This window comes from Phocoena phocoena, chromosome 1, assembly GCF_963924675.1.
Source record: "Phocoena phocoena chromosome 1, mPhoPho1.1, whole genome shotgun sequence".
Taxonomy (NCBI): domain Eukaryota; kingdom Metazoa; phylum Chordata; class Mammalia; order Artiodactyla; family Phocoenidae; genus Phocoena; species Phocoena phocoena.
In genome coordinates, this window is record NC_089219.1 from 134,435,254 (window position 1) to 134,451,410 (window position 16,157).

General features: G+C 43.1%; 1 protein-coding gene across 1 annotated transcript in view; it reads right to left on the reverse strand.

The window, feature by feature from the left end:
* Positions 1-15,532, reverse strand: part of LOC136117885 (quinone oxidoreductase-like protein 2) — a 31,586-nt gene extending 16,054 nt beyond the window's left edge. The window contains exons 1-3 of the mRNA XM_065870858.1: positions 15,352-15,532; positions 12,851-12,909; positions 10,384-10,511 (exon numbers count right to left, since the gene is read on the reverse strand). Of these exons, the coding sequence (XP_065726930.1) occupies positions 10,384-10,511; positions 12,851-12,909; positions 15,352-15,532 (368 nt within the window). The remainder of the gene's footprint in view (positions 1-10,383; positions 10,512-12,850; positions 12,910-15,351) is intronic.
* Positions 15,533-16,157: the final 625 nt, after the last annotated feature.

Here is a 16,157-nt window from a genome sequence, read left to right on the forward strand (position 1 = left end):
AAAGTGAAAGTATTGGGCAGAATAATTCCTCAGTTGCTAAATTCTGTTTCTATTTTTTTGATGGAAACAATAGTCCAAGATAGCATAGAATTATGGAATGATCCGGAATGGAATAAAAGAAAAATCGAAAGCAAAAATGAAGTAGGAATGAATTTCTGAAATCATGACCTAAAGGCTTTGGTGGGAAAGGAATTCAAAAACCAGTTTCCCACCACAGGTATGTAGCAGAGGTCACCGTTATCTTAAGAGCACTCACAGGGAATTTGAAGTCATTTTAGCCCCACCTCCCTCAGGAAGAAACTGAGCAGAAGAGGAACACGGACTAGAAGGTGAGAAGGTGGAAAATATTATCTTCCATGGAACACTTTGCAAACTCTTAAGTCATTAGGTACATAAAATCAAACCAGGAATAGTGGAGAAATATGAACATTATCATCATCAAAATCAACATTCTGGTTGCCAAATAAGAGTGAGCAACAAGAAATCTCAAGTTTATGAAGTATGAAACCAATATTGATCTGGGGATGAAATGAGTTGTTACATGTGGAAAACGTTTTGTAAAATATTAAGTTTTTATACAAGATATAAAGCAAGCAAATTTTTTTTATTAAGTATAGTTGGTTTACATAAAGGGAACAATTTTTAATTGAGCTCCTTGAAAGCAACAACCATTTCTTAATCTCCTTTATGTTTGCAGTACTTTGCACAATGCCACACTTTTAGGCACTTCATACATGCTTATCGCTGAATTGTTGAATGAGCAGTCGGTTACCTAGTATCAATTTTCCAGATAATTGGAAGTATCTCTAAGCATCAGGTTTTTGATTAATTATTTTTATGGAAATTTTTTCTATTGTCATTTTCATAATATCTTTGTTATTCTCAGGGCATATGAAAATCAGTGAGTTTGGAGAAATCTATCAATACTGCATTCTACATGTATAACAGTATATGAAGAAAATAGCAAAAGGCCCTTTAAGAAGAATCTTGGAGGGAGATGAAAGTATCTTAGGTAACTGAGGTGATTTTAAGCACTTATATGCAAAATAACTTTCACTTTTCCAAAGAACTTCAAAGGTAAGTGACAAGGCATTTAATAGTAGCTGCTATAGTAGCAAAAGAAGCATTTTAGCTGATCCATCAAATTGCTGCTACCACACCATACTGTCTAGTTTTTGTTATCATTTCTGGTTATTTTGTTTTATGTGGGGTAAGGTAGGAAAGTGAAGAGGAAGAACAAAATTTGAGTCCTGGCAGAGAATAAGACCAAGCAAACTAAATCCGAAATGATCACTCCTCTGCGAAGAAAGAATCTCTAACTGCCCTACAAACCAGTTTGAGGGCTCATTAGGAAGTAAAAGAGTAACAGATGACCCTTCCTGCTGGTACAGCTCACATGAAGAGATAATATTTAACATCCAGAAGCTGCTGGAGGGCTGAGGGTGGAGAGCTGAATACACAAACAGCTATGTTTTCCCAGAATAGTAGACAAACAGTATATAAACAATATTAAATACCATGCAGGACTGTGCTGAAAATGTAACAGTAGCCACCCACAGTTAAAATGCTTTATCCAATAGTTTGTCAGTGCCTTGAGAATAGAGACCGTGTGTCTCAGTAGCCCAGTTGACCACTACATCTAGCACACAGCAGATACTCAGTACATTAGGAAGGTAGGAAGCCAGGAGGCCCCCAAGCTGTGTGGGAGAGCTACCAGCACATTACAATTCAAAGCCACAACCAAAAATGTTAGGGGGTCTTGCACCTACTTTCCTGCCTAAGTGTACAGCTGCCGGGCATGATCTGATCCTTTTTTCTGACTAGTTCAGTATTGCCATTATAGATACATTATTATCTTCTACCAAAAAAGATGTCTCCCAAGAGTCTTGAGGTGCGTTGTAGTTTGCCTTTTCATTGAATTCCCCCAGATAGCTCTTTCTGACTGTTGCAGTTGCAGTTAACTTTTATCAACCTCAGAGATGGACTTTGGCCAGTGGTATATGTGGGACATATTAACCTTCTAGTCTATTCCAAGAACCGTGTAAGACTTGCTACATAACTTATTTGCTCCAACACTCATGGAATCATAGAATTTCAGAGCTGGGATTGCTCGTCAAGATAATCTCAGCGAAGTGCTTCATTTACAAGTGAGAAAGCAGAGGCTCAGAGAGAGATTGGCCCAAGGTCACAGTGAGGGTTAGTGGCTGAAGTAGCATTAGGATCTGTTAGGATCTGGCTTTCCTGATTTCTTGTTCGATTCCCTTTCTATCGAGCTCTTTGGATTTCACTCAACACTATACAAAACAATAATATTTCACATTTTCATAGTACATCACTGGTTTCAAATCACTGTCACCCAAATTGCTTTATCCTGCCAGTGATGAGAGTGATAATAATTATTGTTATAACTAGCACTTATTGGTAACTTACAACAAACAAGTTACTAAGTGCTTTTACATTATTTTATTAGTCCTCACAATAGTCCTATTACTAGGATACTATTATTTTCACTCTTATAGATCGGGAATGCAGACTTAAGGAAGTTAAGTAACTTTCCCAAGGCCACACAGCTAGGAAATGGAGCAGTTTAGAAGCCTCCTAATTGCCTGATGCCAGAGCCCGGCCACCCACTGTGCCCTCCCTCACAAACGCCCTCTGCAGCAGACAAAGAAGGTATTGTACCGTACATTTTAAAGCCATGCTTTTTTGCTTGTAGTTTTAAGTTTAATTTTATAGGAATTTTACAGTAGTTCAAGCCTAGAAAATAGATGAATTCCCTGAAGAGAAGAATAGAGAGAAAGCAGCCTCCAGGGATGCCAGCAGTTAAGACCCAAGAGCAGGAAGAAAAGTTAACACATAATTAGGAGTACTACCCTATTCCTTATAGCCACAAACTTGAAAATGTATTGATTTCATTTAAATTTAAAGTATAGTGTGTAAGATTAAAACTATGATTATGTAAAGTCGTTTTCACACATCCACATCTACACACACACACACACACACACACATGCGTGCGCGAATAAGATTTTAATGAAACAATGTGCTGACTGGGTTGCAGGTACCAGCAGGCATTTGGGCTAAATTCCTGGCACCCAGATGGACTCAATCGGAAGGAGTGGTGACCTGAACAATGTCTGCCATGGCCTCCAAAACTAATCACCAATATTTGATGCAGGAATCTATTTTCCATCTTAAGCCATCATTATGGAACCAGTTTACAAGTTCCCAAGCAGTCGGGCAACTTTATGAAGCCTTTCCAACCCCACCTCCTCCAGAGAGAACAAACCCTTCCCTTCCACATGTTCCCTCCCAAGAATTTTATAAACCTGGATTAGCTCACTAATCTCACTGTTCAGGTGGTATTTATCTGTTTATCCCAACAGCTAAGCTGTGAGCACTGTGGATGGTTCCGATGATAACATATTGAAGAGAAAATAATTTAGGCCTTGGAATCAGATGTACCTATGCTGGATTCCTGGCTTAGCCACTCAGTCATTGTGACCTTGGGAAAGTTATTTAACCTCTCTGAGCATCCATTTTTTCACCTATAAAACAAGCATAATAATAGCTGTGAGAATTGAACAAGATAAGCCAGTACATTGCAGCCCTCAACAAATGGCAGCTCTTATTATGAAGACAGTCCCTGCCCAGCTAGTGGAGAAAGGCACACAAAAAATACGCTTCTAAGGGAATTCCCTAGCAGTCCAGTGGTTAGGACTCTGCGCTTCCACCCCCGGGGGACACGAGTTCTATCCTTGGTCGGGGAGCTAAAATCCCAGAAACCACATGACGTGGCCAAAAAAATATAGGCTTCTAAGATGCCTGTGAAATGTCCTATGATAGGGGGCTGCAAAGGGGGCTGTGAGAGCACAGAGAAGGTCAACCTACCCCACTTGGAGAGCATCATTTCAAGAAAGTCTCCCAGAAGAGGGGTGAAGAAGAATTAGCCAGACAGAGGACACAGCTAAACGTGTCCCAGGCAAAGGAGTGAGTGAGAGAGAACATGACATGCTCAAGGAATTATAGGTGGTCAGTTATGACGGAAGTTACGGTTTGAGTTGGAGAATGGTGAGGGATGAGACTGGAGAAGAAGATGGTGGTGTAGAAAAAGCGTAGGTATTGGAATCAGACAGTGAGGAATCCCAGCTTCACCACTTTCCAGCCAAATATCCTCAACCAAGTGACCTCTTTCTGAGTCTCGCTTTTCCCATTTGTAAAATGATTGTGATTCCATGAACTAGTGTATGTAAAGTGCCTGGCACAGAATGTACATTTTTTTAAATGATAGCAGGAATTATATATCGCTGTTTATCTAGGACGAGCTTAGTGGTTGGCCATTTCGATTGAGTCGATGGAAAGATGAATGAATGGGTAAATTCATTAACTTATTAATATTAGTATTTATTAGACACCATCCTGGTGGCAGACACTGTTCTAGTCACTGGGGATATAGTAGTGAACAAAACAGACAAAAATCCTTGCCCTACTGGGACTTGCAGCTCGTGAACTGAGATGGAAAAGGGGCCACTGGTGTCTGTGAGGGGACAGTCTACTTTATAGCCCATGTGGCTCCAAAGTTATCTGATAAAAAGCTAATAAACTGACAAAGCGAGTTTCCAAGTTTCCAAGAGGTCTAGATGTGAGTCCCACCTCCTAACAAGGAGGAGGCTCTTGTCCCCTCCCTTAATTGCTTCTCACTTATCAACTCCCAGCTTCCTGTTGTGATCCAGGGGAACTGGTGAGTTGTGTTGTTTGGCAGGAAGAAATGTCAAGGAGGGCTCAATTCATTCTTGGGCTCTAAGTCTAAAGTGGTGGCGAGAGGAAATAGGAAAGCAGCTCACACAAAAAGGCTATGGAGAGGGAGATTTGCCTATCTCAGCAGCCCCATGATAAGTGAGCTCAAATGCCTGTGATGTGTGGAAGTTTTATTTCCATAGCAGGATAATCATATTCACATGTGTATATCTCATTACAAAAAGGGTTCCCCAGGAGATTTCATTTAATTCTCAGAAGGGCTCTACAAGGTAGGAATTAACCCCATTTAATCCCATCCTTTTCCTTTAAATTAACTCCTCCTGTCCTCCTGTATCTAACTACACCCAAGCTTCAATCATAAACAAAACAACAAAAATCTTTGTTCATCTCTCATCCCTCTCTAACCAAAACCCTATTCATCTCCTCCTAACAGCCAAGTCCACTGAACATTAAGAATATGCTTGTTAGATAGAACTGCCATATGATCCAGCAATTCCACTCCTAAATATATACTCAGAAAAAACAAAAACACTAATTGGAAAAGATACATGCACCCCAATGTTCATAGCAGCACTATTTACAATAGCCAACATATGTAAGCAACCCAAGTGTCCATCAACAGATGAATGAATAAAAAAGATGTATGGTGGAATATTACTCAACCATAAAAAGCATGAAATTCTGCCATTTGCAGCACCATGGATGGATCTGGAGAATATTATGTTTAGTGAAATAAGTCAGATAGAGAAAGACAGATACTGTATGATATCACTTATATGTGCAATCTAAAAAGTAAAACAAACCAGTGAATATAGTAAGAAACAGCTTCACAGATAGAGTGAGCAAACTAGCATTGACTGGTGGAGGGAAGGAAGGGAGAAGGGGCACAGTAGGGGGAGGGGATTAGAGATACAAACTACCATGTATAATATAAATCAGCTACAAGGATTTTTTAAATAACTTTATTAATTTTGGGCTGCGTTGGGTCTTTGTTGCTGTGTGCAGGCTTTCTCTAGTTGCAGTGAGCAGGGGCTGCTCTTCGTTGCGTTGCACGGGCTTCTCATTGCAGTGGCTTCTCTTGTTGCGGAGCACGGGCTCTAGGCGCGCGGGCTTCAGTAGTTGTGGCTCGTGGGCTTAGTTGCTCCGCGGCATGGGGGATCTTCCCGAACCAGGGCTCGAACCCTTGTCCCCTGCATTGGCAGGTGGATTCTTAACCACTGCGCCACCAGGGAAGCCCTACAAGGATATATTTTACAAAGAATTATAGCCATTATCTTGTAGTAACTTTTAATGGAGTATAATCTGTAAAAATACTGAATTACTATGCTGTCTGTCTGAAACCAATATAATATTGTAAATCAACTATTCCTCAATAATAATGATAATAATATAAGGAATATGCTCAGTGACTCCGCTGCTCTCCTTCCATTCACTCTCCACTGTGCTCTTCCCCTAAATGCCGCTGGTCCAATGGATGCTTGCCAGTCAGTCCCCATTGCAGCTGGCCTCTTGCAGCATTTGAAGCCAGTCTCTGCTGGTTCTCCTCCTACTTCTCAGCCCACTCCCCAGTCTTGTTCTTAGATTCCTTTCCTCTGCCACTTCTTTAATGTTGTCAGCCAGGGTTCTTTCTACCATCCTTCTCTCTCTCTCCCTCTCTCTCTCTCTAAGTGAACTCTCTTTTTTCTTCAAAATCCTGCCCAAGCTCCTGATTTGGGAGCCCTTCCCTAACCATAGTCTCACCACTTCTCACCTTCTCATTCTTCTCTCCCACCTCCAAAACATACACAGTCCCCTCCTCTCGTTTTCCTGGGAACTCTTCTGCAGCTTTAGTAAAGCACATCCCACATTGTGTTGTGCTGGTGCATGGGTCTGTCTCCGCAGGAGATTACACAAAACTGCAGGGTGGAGCCAGTGACTTCTCTATTTATGAATTCTCGGTGCCTGGCACAGGGCCTGGCACATGGTAGACAATAAGATTCAGAGACGTTTTGCAAATTCTCAAGAATCAAACAGCTAGGAAGTGAAAAGACAGGACCTCAACCGTAGTCTTCTGGCTTTAAAGGATATAGTCTCTCTGCCTCAGCACAGAAAAGAACCATGTTCCAAGTATTTTACCGTAAGTGCCTCAACCCCAGCAATTTATATATAACAAGGGGCAAGGTGGCAGGAAGGATTTCCTTTTCCCCACAAACACTGCCCCAGCTACCAGCTGTGGAAGGATTGTTTGGTATTTGTAGCCTTCCTTTTGCAAACTCCAGGATGAGAAGAAGGAAGAAAAAATAAAACCCACCTCCTTTCTCTTCCTCCCAGTGGACAATCACCCCCATCACTTCCCTTTCGAGCCAGGAGGCAGGAAGCCTATCCTAGCTCATGAAATTCCCCACTTGAGAGGAGTAGGGGGTGACTTAATAAGACACTTTATGGCTGGGCCAGCCCTGAGTATGATCGCTGCCATCCTGAAGTAATGCTCCCGAGGAAACCTTCAGAAGGTGGTCACAGATATACCTAGGAGGAAAGAAACTTCCCCTTTCCTCAGGAATAAACAAAGTTTCTAGGGAGATGCTCTGAAATCAGACTATGTGTGCATTTGCCAATTACAAGCTCAAGTTCCACCCAAATACACACAATCAAAGGCTTTCCCAAGGCCGTCATTACACACACAGGGCCCTCCTGCTGTTTGGGCAGCATTTTAGCACTGCAGTGAAGCAAGATAAATGTCATCAAAGCAGCAAGGTAAAGACGGACCCATCCAGCAATGCCTTTTCCAGACCTGATGACTCACTTTGCCTTGTCTTTTATAATGTCGCAGTCTGAGAGGGGAAGAAGGAAATGAAGAGGAAAAGAGTGGGCTGTGTTGTAGATGTAATTTGTTTCCCCTTTTCAGACAGCTTTTTAATGAGCTTTCTCATCAAGGGCTCTGTGAGCCTATGCTTAAAGTTTTCCGGACAAGCAAATGAGCAGGACTGAAATCAGACGGCATCAGGCCAGCACCTCATGTTTTGTTTTAAAGATATAGTAAGGGGGTGGGGTAGTATGAAAGAAAACATTGCTATTTGTGAGAAGAGAGATTTGATAACTCTTTTTTTTTTTTTTTTTTTTTTGTGTGCACGGGCCTCTCACTGTTGTGGCCTCTCCCGTTGTGGAGCACAGGCTCCGGACACACAGGCTCAGTGGCCATGGCTCACGGGACCAGCCGCTCCGCGGCACGTGGGATCTTCCCGGACCAGGGCACGAACCCGTGTCCCCTGCATCGGCAGGCGAACTCTCAACCACTGCGCCACCGGGGAAGCCTTGATAACTCTTTAGTCCAAGATAATTTGGAAATGAATGTTGTGGTTTTCCCCACTCCCCATGAAAATTCTAATGTTCAGCAATTATTAGAATACTAGTGTGTATCTGTGATGCATTTCTCTGTTCAGTCGGTTCCCATGGAGAGAAGTAACTGTCCTGTGCTATCCTAACCCTGGGTTCATATTTCTGATAAGGTACTCATCACATTGCGTCAGAGATAATGTACCCTCTAGGCTTTGATCCCCCATGGCGTAGGCACTCAACCTCACCTAGCCTCCTTTATATTTCCATGGTCCAACACAGTGTCCAGACACATAGACACTCAATAAATGTGATTTTACCATTTAAGTGAATTCATTAGGTGCTGTTAGTACATGAAAAAGTACATAAACTAATTAGACCTAAGTACTAGACTGAAAATCAGAGTAATTTATCACCTTGCAAGGTTCAACAAACATTTTAATGTGCTAACAGCCCCTAATTAAAGCAGCAGCCTTCAACGGAAATTTTCAAGAGGACAGAAAAAAAGTACAGTCAGCCCTCTGTATCCATGGGTTCCGCATCTCCAGATATGGAGGCAGACTGTACCACACCAGTTTATATAAGGGCCATGAGCATCCGTGGATTTTGGTATCCACCGGGGGTGCTGGAACCAATTCTCCCCTCTCCCACTCCCCCAGGATACCAAGGGATGACTGTACTGATAGGGATTCAGAGATACAATTTTTTATAACTGATGGATGTTATTTGGTTTCTGAGTAGGAATTAGCTCCTTCACAATAGAGAAAATGATGTGGGTTTTGCTCTGTTTATCTTTCTAGTGAGTTTGCTTAACAGAGCATAAGTATAGAATGCAGGAAAGCAGTTTCTAGCTGTTGCCTATGCTTGAACTAGTTGTCCTGTAATCCTTCCCTCTGCTTGTATGGCATAAGGCATGCCTCACTTGTGGTGATTCCAGGTACCTCCAGAGATGATATACTGATATACATGAACAGTCTGACACAGTGTTGGCCACAGAGTGTGTGTTCAATAAAAAAACAGTCACCCATTGCTGGGAAGGGCAAAAAAGAGGAGAGGGGCTACCCTCCATTAGATTGGAGAATAGACATCAAGGTAACACAATCCTCCCTAAAACATTTTCTCAGTGGTCTAGCTAAAAATGCTGCTGACTGCTTTTGTGTTTCCTGGACTGCATTTCATACCAGAGGTCTAGGCTATCTCTGTGTCTCCCTCTTTCTCACTCATGTCCATACTTGAATAATCAGCAAGGAGTCAGTGATCCATCCCTACAAGCAGAAGAATGAGACTGGGTGTTCTCAGACTACATATCTGGAACATTTTCTTTGATGGGCATCACAGTCGGTATTTCACAAAGTATGATCCGTGGACTGTGCATCAGATGCCTGAAGGTGCTGATTAGAAGGATTGGTCTCCCAGCTAGCGTGGCATCCTGGCATCTGTCATTTTATTAGGCTCCCCCATGGATTCTGCTTCCTGCAGAAGTTCAAGAGCATCTGGCCTTGGCTTCTGACGTAGCGGCACCTTGGATCACTAGAGGGCACCCTGGAACAACATTTTCCCCAGGCTTCAGGCTTTCTGCCAACCGACCAGGGCTGTGGCGCCCTCATACTTCTGGGCTACAGTTTCCAGGCCCATCCTGGAACCACAGTTTCCTTTAAGAAACAATCCATTGCCACATCACCAAATATATCTACCATGCATTTCCGCCATGGCGCTGTAATAAATTCATTTCTAAAGAAAAAATTAGACTTTAAGTCATCCTTGTGTATATTCATTAAACACAAATTGTGAACATTAGGTATTAAAAGGATTGATAAAAGAAGTCATATTTCCTACTCTCAAGAAAAATGTGGGAAAGATAAGGCATAAATACGAAATCATTTGAAAATAATTAAATAATGGTAAATTAACTTTCAAATTAATAAAAAAGAGAATAAATTACTAAATGTCACACAAACAGATGCCAGTATATGCACAAACAAGGAACTCCACCGGTGGCCCTGAGTTGACTGGGAAAACTGTGCACCAGGATCCCTGGGAAGGCATCATGGAAGAGGAGAAGGGGGGTCCAGGGTGGCCCAAGTACAACACGTGTCGTTTGAATTCAGAGCTCTTCCTCGTGTCTCAGCAGACAAATAAACAGGCAAACACGAATCTGGGAAGGACCACTGGGACTTCTTTTGTCATGTTGGCATAATGCCCATTTATTCAACGAATCCCTGTGGGGCACTACCACGTGCCAGGCATTGGCCGTGCACTGGGGAGAAAGCAGTGGGCAAGACAGACACCTTAGTGCTGCCCTCGGGTGTTTACCATCCAGCAGGGAGACGAATGAACGCGTAATTACAAAGTAGTGTGTAAGTGATAGGCTTAGTAGGAGGCTTGTGGGAGCTCATAGGGGAGAAACCTAACTCCAAGTCGTGGTGGTGAAGGAAGGCTTCCTGGGATAGAAATGTTCAATGAAAGAACTTAAAGGATGAATTAGGAGCAGCAACAAAAGGATGTTTGAAAGTTGGGGAAGAGAAGAAGCAGATATTTGAGGAACCAAAAGAAATTCAGTAGAGAATTCAACTGGGGGAGTTGGGAAGAGAGGGAGGGCAAGGGAAATGTGCTAAACAGTGTTGGGGGAGCAGAGCAAGCCGAGGCCAGAGAGTGAGGAGCCTTGTAAACCTTAATGGGGATATGTGGACATTATCCTAAGGGTACTGGGGAGCCATTGAAGGATTATGAGCAGGGGTAGTGCCACGATCAGATCTGCATTTTAGGAGGCTCTGCCCGTGCGAGGGCCACTGTTAATAAGCCAGTAAAGAATCAGTCTCTCCCTTTAACTGGATCTCTCCAATTTCCTTCCTCCATCCCCAGTCACCAGCTCCCCAGGAAACCCTTTAAAAGCAGAGGTCTCTTTAAGGTCAGCTTCACAGGCCAGATAGCAGAGGAGACAAGAACAGCCCAAGAGGTGTGATTGTCACAAGCTGGACTGCTCTTCTCGGTGTACCCTGTGGTCCTCACAAAAGGTAATCTCCGGCAAAGTAGACAGGCAGGCAGGGCCACGCTGGATTGAAAGGGGGAGTGGTCTGAACCCCATTTCCTTGGCTGGACACCTTAAGCAACACCCTTTAACTGGTTAAAGGCAGTACAGAGGAAAAACAACAAACTTGTGAATGGTGTAGAAAATTTATGCAAAATGTACAAAGGCCTTATCTACCTAGGCAACTGCTGTTTTATTATGCTTATTACTGACTTAGGACTTTGGCTTGACCTGCACATCAAAACTCTTAATCAGGCCTCTCATCCTTATCTGCATGGTAGCCAAGAGGCAGGTGGTGGCAGTAAACCGTAATGACTAGAAGCAGCATAACACTGATGCAGCTGATTGAACTTTCCAGTTAAAGTCCAGTGCCTTGGTTGTTTGCCTACAGAATAATGAGCTTTGTTTCTGTTTTTGTTTTTTTAACCAGCCACTCAGGTCCCTCCCAAAGCATCCTGCACTATATCCTTATTTCCTAAAATGGAGGTTGTACGGGGAACAGGCCTTCGAGTAATACAGGTTCCTCAATTCCAGCCTCTGTGACAGGGAGGCCTCATGCTCAGTTTCCTTTCCTTCAGAGTAAGGAAGAGTCTGTGTGCAGGGCCTGGAGCCTCTGGGCACAAAAATAGACTATCTGAGCGTTTGGATTTTCCTTTCCTGACAGTGAACTTACTCAGGAAGAGGCACTTAAACAAGACTTTTTTTTTCCTCTGTGTTTTTTCAAAAAACACATGTAATGGGGGAGCAAAATTGTTATGGAGAGAAGACTTTTCAGCCCCCTCTTCTTTGTTCCCTAAACAGGCTCAGGTGAAGCAGTCCTTTTGCCCTTAATTGCCTTTTCTGCCTGCACTCCCCACCTCCAGCCCACTCCCATCCCCCATCCCCACCCCCAGCAATCTTCCAGACCCCTTTGCTCAGCACCCACCAAGTCCTAAAAACCCCACCATCTCTTCCGTTGTTAGGCTTGTAACTGAGACTTCCCACACAGTGATATGAAGAGACATATGATTCAAGCATCCCCATTTCAGAAATATTATTATAGTCGCAGGAAAAAAATAGGGGCCTGCTCCATGTCTGTCACCTGAAATAAACTCCTAGTTCCTTCCCTACTGCTCCCCAGATGCTCAGTTCTGAAGATGATTCCAGCTGATTTTGCCAGCCACCCGCAAGACTCCTAACCCCAGCTAGTGGCTGAGGGAGAGGGAAAAGAAAAAGGGGGCCTCTGAAGTCAGCCACCTCAGGGTATGTGAAACACATGCTTGTCACGTGGAGAAAAATGTGCCAGGTAACCTCTAAGACTCCCTTGGGAATCCAAAGTTTGTGTCTCTTTGCAGAGCCCAGAACAGCCTGTCTGTTCTCCTCTCCCTGTTGTGTGCCTGGCGCTTCCCCAATGAGATATCTCCTGGAAAAGCTTTTCCTCTGAGGGGTGGGGAGCTTTTGTTCTCTGGGAAATATGGTACAGCTAATTAAGAGCATTGTCCAGGGAGGGGGAAGGTTTCAGAGACTGTTTCCACCAGGGGTGAGTGCCACTGCCTCTGATCGCTGTCATGTTCCTCTTGATCTCTCTGCCCCGTTGGGCTAACCATTTTGGGCGGAGATTGTGATAATGCCCAATAAAATAAAAATAGATATGTGAAGTGAAATCTCCCTCTCTCTCTTTTTAAAAAAACATTTTCTCTGCAATGAATTGAGTTTCTATTACTAACTCATTTCAGAGCGGGACTCTCTGACAGTATGGTTTTTGACCCCTACCCATCTGGTAGAAGCTGGAGGTCCCAGGACTAAAGCCACATTCTGTCTCACCCCGTTTCCTACATAATAACACATAACACGCAAACATGCAGCTAAAGTAAAATTTCTAGCAACGATTTTGATTTAGCTGTTGGTTGTCAGTGTAGAAGTAGTTCGACAGCTCTTAGTTCTTGATTTGAAAAACAAGAGTAGCATATTTCATGGCATTTATAGCAACAGCACCACAAAGGTCTCAATATCTCCTATAAGCTGTGATTGTCCCCATAGTGGCAAACCCAATTAGAATGGAACTTTGTGGAGGCAGCATTCTGCACTTACCTAGTTTGCTCTCTCTGGATCCTAGAATTTGTATTCCTTAAATGTTACAAATATTTATCGAGCGTTTACTATGTGCTCAGTGTTCTGGGGGCCTGTAATACATTAGGAAACAAAACAAGTACAAATTCTGGCCCTGTAGGGCTTATATTCTAGCCAGGGAAGATCAACAATAAACAAAACATAGTAAATAGATTATATATAGAAAGGTGATACGTTCTTTGGGGAAGAAAAGGAAAAGTAGATCAGAGTAAGAGCAACCAGGAGAGCTGGGGTAAAGGAAATGAGCTGGTCAGAGTAGCCATGAGGAGGTCATTGAGAAGGTGGCACTTGAACAAGGACTTGGTGGAGTTGTCCATGTGGATGCCTCTGGAGGACAGCTTTTCAGAAAGAGAGAAGAACCGATGCAAGGGACCTGAGATGAGAATGTGCCTGGAGCAGCAAGGAGGCTACTGTGACTAGAGTAGCAGAGTACAGGAGGAGAGGGCAGACAGGTGGCAGGTTCTAGGTCAGCAGAGCCCTGAGTGCCAAGGTCAGAACTTTACCTTTTACTCTGAGTGAAAGAGGGAGCCACAGGAGGTTTGGGAGCAAAGGAATGAAATGATTAGACTTAAAATTTTAACAGAATCACCCTAGCTGCTTGGTAGAAAAAAGACTGTGTTAGGGTATCAGTAAAAGTGATGAATCCTAGATATATGAACACATTTTTTTTTTCCTGGATGTATCTTGAAAGCAGACAAAGCCAACAAGATTTGCTGATAGATTGGATGTGAGGTGTGACAATAAAAGTTAAGGATGATGCCAAGGCTCTTGGCCTAAGCAAATGGAAGGAAGAAATAAGCATCACCTGAGAAAGGAAAGGCTACACCAGGGTCACCTGGGGTCCATTTGATCCGAGTAACTTTTTCTGCGTTCTTATCCAAGTGTGCAAATCAGAATCACGTGGTGGCAAGTTTGCCGATTTCACTTGCCCAAGCACCTCTGAGATTCTGCTTTAGTAGATCTGGAGTGGGGCTCAAACATATGTTCGATGTACACTTTAGGTTGAGAACCACAGAATTGTAAAATAATATTTGGTGGGTTTTTCTGTTTAAAATTCTGGACTTTATAATGAAACAAATGAAAGGATTTATAGAAATTCTCCCACTCTCTGGGATGAACTACAGGTCCTCCTTTCCAAATTTATTTCGAATGAACTACGTCTAGCTTACAAAACAGTTAAAGCTTAAGCATACAGAAATGATAAATGATATAAAATGAAGCTGTGAGGTTAAATTTCAATCTTTTTTACTAGAAAATTGGTTATGAGATAGTTCTATCCTGAGTCTGTTTAGGTTCCTTTGATGCTTTTCTAGTGTGGGCTAAACATCAAGCCAATTGCCATCCCTCCGGCAACAAACAAGAAGATGGAACTCCCTGGTAGTCCAGTGGTTAGGACTCCGTGCTTTCACTGCTGTGGGCCCGGGTTTGATTCCTAGTCGGGGAACTAAGATCCTGCAAGCCCCGCAGTGTGGCCAAAAGAAATAAAAAATTAAAAATAAAAAAAACAAGACGACAAGGAGAGTATCTCTGGGGAAGTTTGGAGGATGGTTAAAAAGTGGCACGATGGTATCCTCAACACAGACACTATACGTAAACATTAATCTAAAGGTAAAGGCTACAGATCCAGATTTTAAAAAACTGAGACTCGAGGAGGCCAAGTTCACTTGGTTACACGCAACTAACAATCCAGTGATAGGACTGGGCTTCAAAGCTACGAATCAAAGGCCCGAGTTGCTGGTTCCCAGGGTTGTCAGCACTTCCTTGTCACGATTGGTTCACCAAGAATTGGAATCCTTCAGTGAAAGGAAAAGTTGCATAATGAAGCAGTATTCAGTGGGAACCTTCTATTCAGTCTGATTCCCAGCCGGATCATTCTTTTATCCTCGATCATTTTCTCCAACTATTTATTTCTGTGCAGTGATGGTGGGAACATTGACAACAAAATGGCACCTTCTTCCTCAATTTTGCTGCTCCCTGTGTGGATGACTCACACCTGCTGACAGGAACGAGCCTCAGCTTCTTCATTCCCTGAGGAGCTGGAGGTGGATTTTAACTTGGCCTTGCCCTCCCTGTCGCCATGAAGACTGTCAGCTTAGTTCCGATTTAAAAACAAAAACAGAAAGAAACAAAGCAACTCCACAAACCTTTATTACTCAGCAGGTCACTAGAGGCAGAGGGAGAGCAGCTCAACTCTCCAGGCTCGCGTGGAGGGCCCAGTGCTGGCAGCTGAAAAGCCAGCTTTTGACTTGTAAAACAGTAGCTAAATTGGCGGCAGAGGCCCTTAAGCAGGGAGGACCGAGAGCCCTTCTTTTTGTGTTCAACCATTACGCTAAAAATATTCTTTTTTACTGGGTGGAATATCCTCTTGATGACTTTTATTTGGGGGACACAAAGTCCTGGTCTTGTTGAAATCAAGCATTTATTTGACCTGAAAAGTAATGCTCACGTCCAATGATAGTATAGAGCAAATGAACGTAATGTGCTGTTCTTATTACCAATAGGCTATGATTGTGAGTTGCTGCTTCCTTTACCCAGTAAGGACCATAGGCTGGCCCTTTCTTAGGCTTTTCCCCACCCCAGACATTCTGGAGGACAGACATTTGCACGACGGCTGGTCCAAGAATAAGGATTGTTCAGAGAGCAAATGTGAGTAGTTACATGTGATTTAAACCCCTAACCTTATTTTCCTTACCACCTTGCTCTATGACACCAAGACAGAGACCCTTTGGCATAGGGATCTATGGAATCTATTTAAATGTAGCCAATCTTGGGAAATAACTTTCTCTGGAAGCAGGGCTCAGGTTACTTTCCCACTGTGTGGGAATATTTGACCTTTACTTGCACACTCATTAAATGGCTAGTGATTGAGCATTTTTGCCTCTCTCCTGGAGTTGCTTTGGGATATTGGGAAAGGGGGCACAATTCAAGAGCAAATTGCTCTGATTAATAT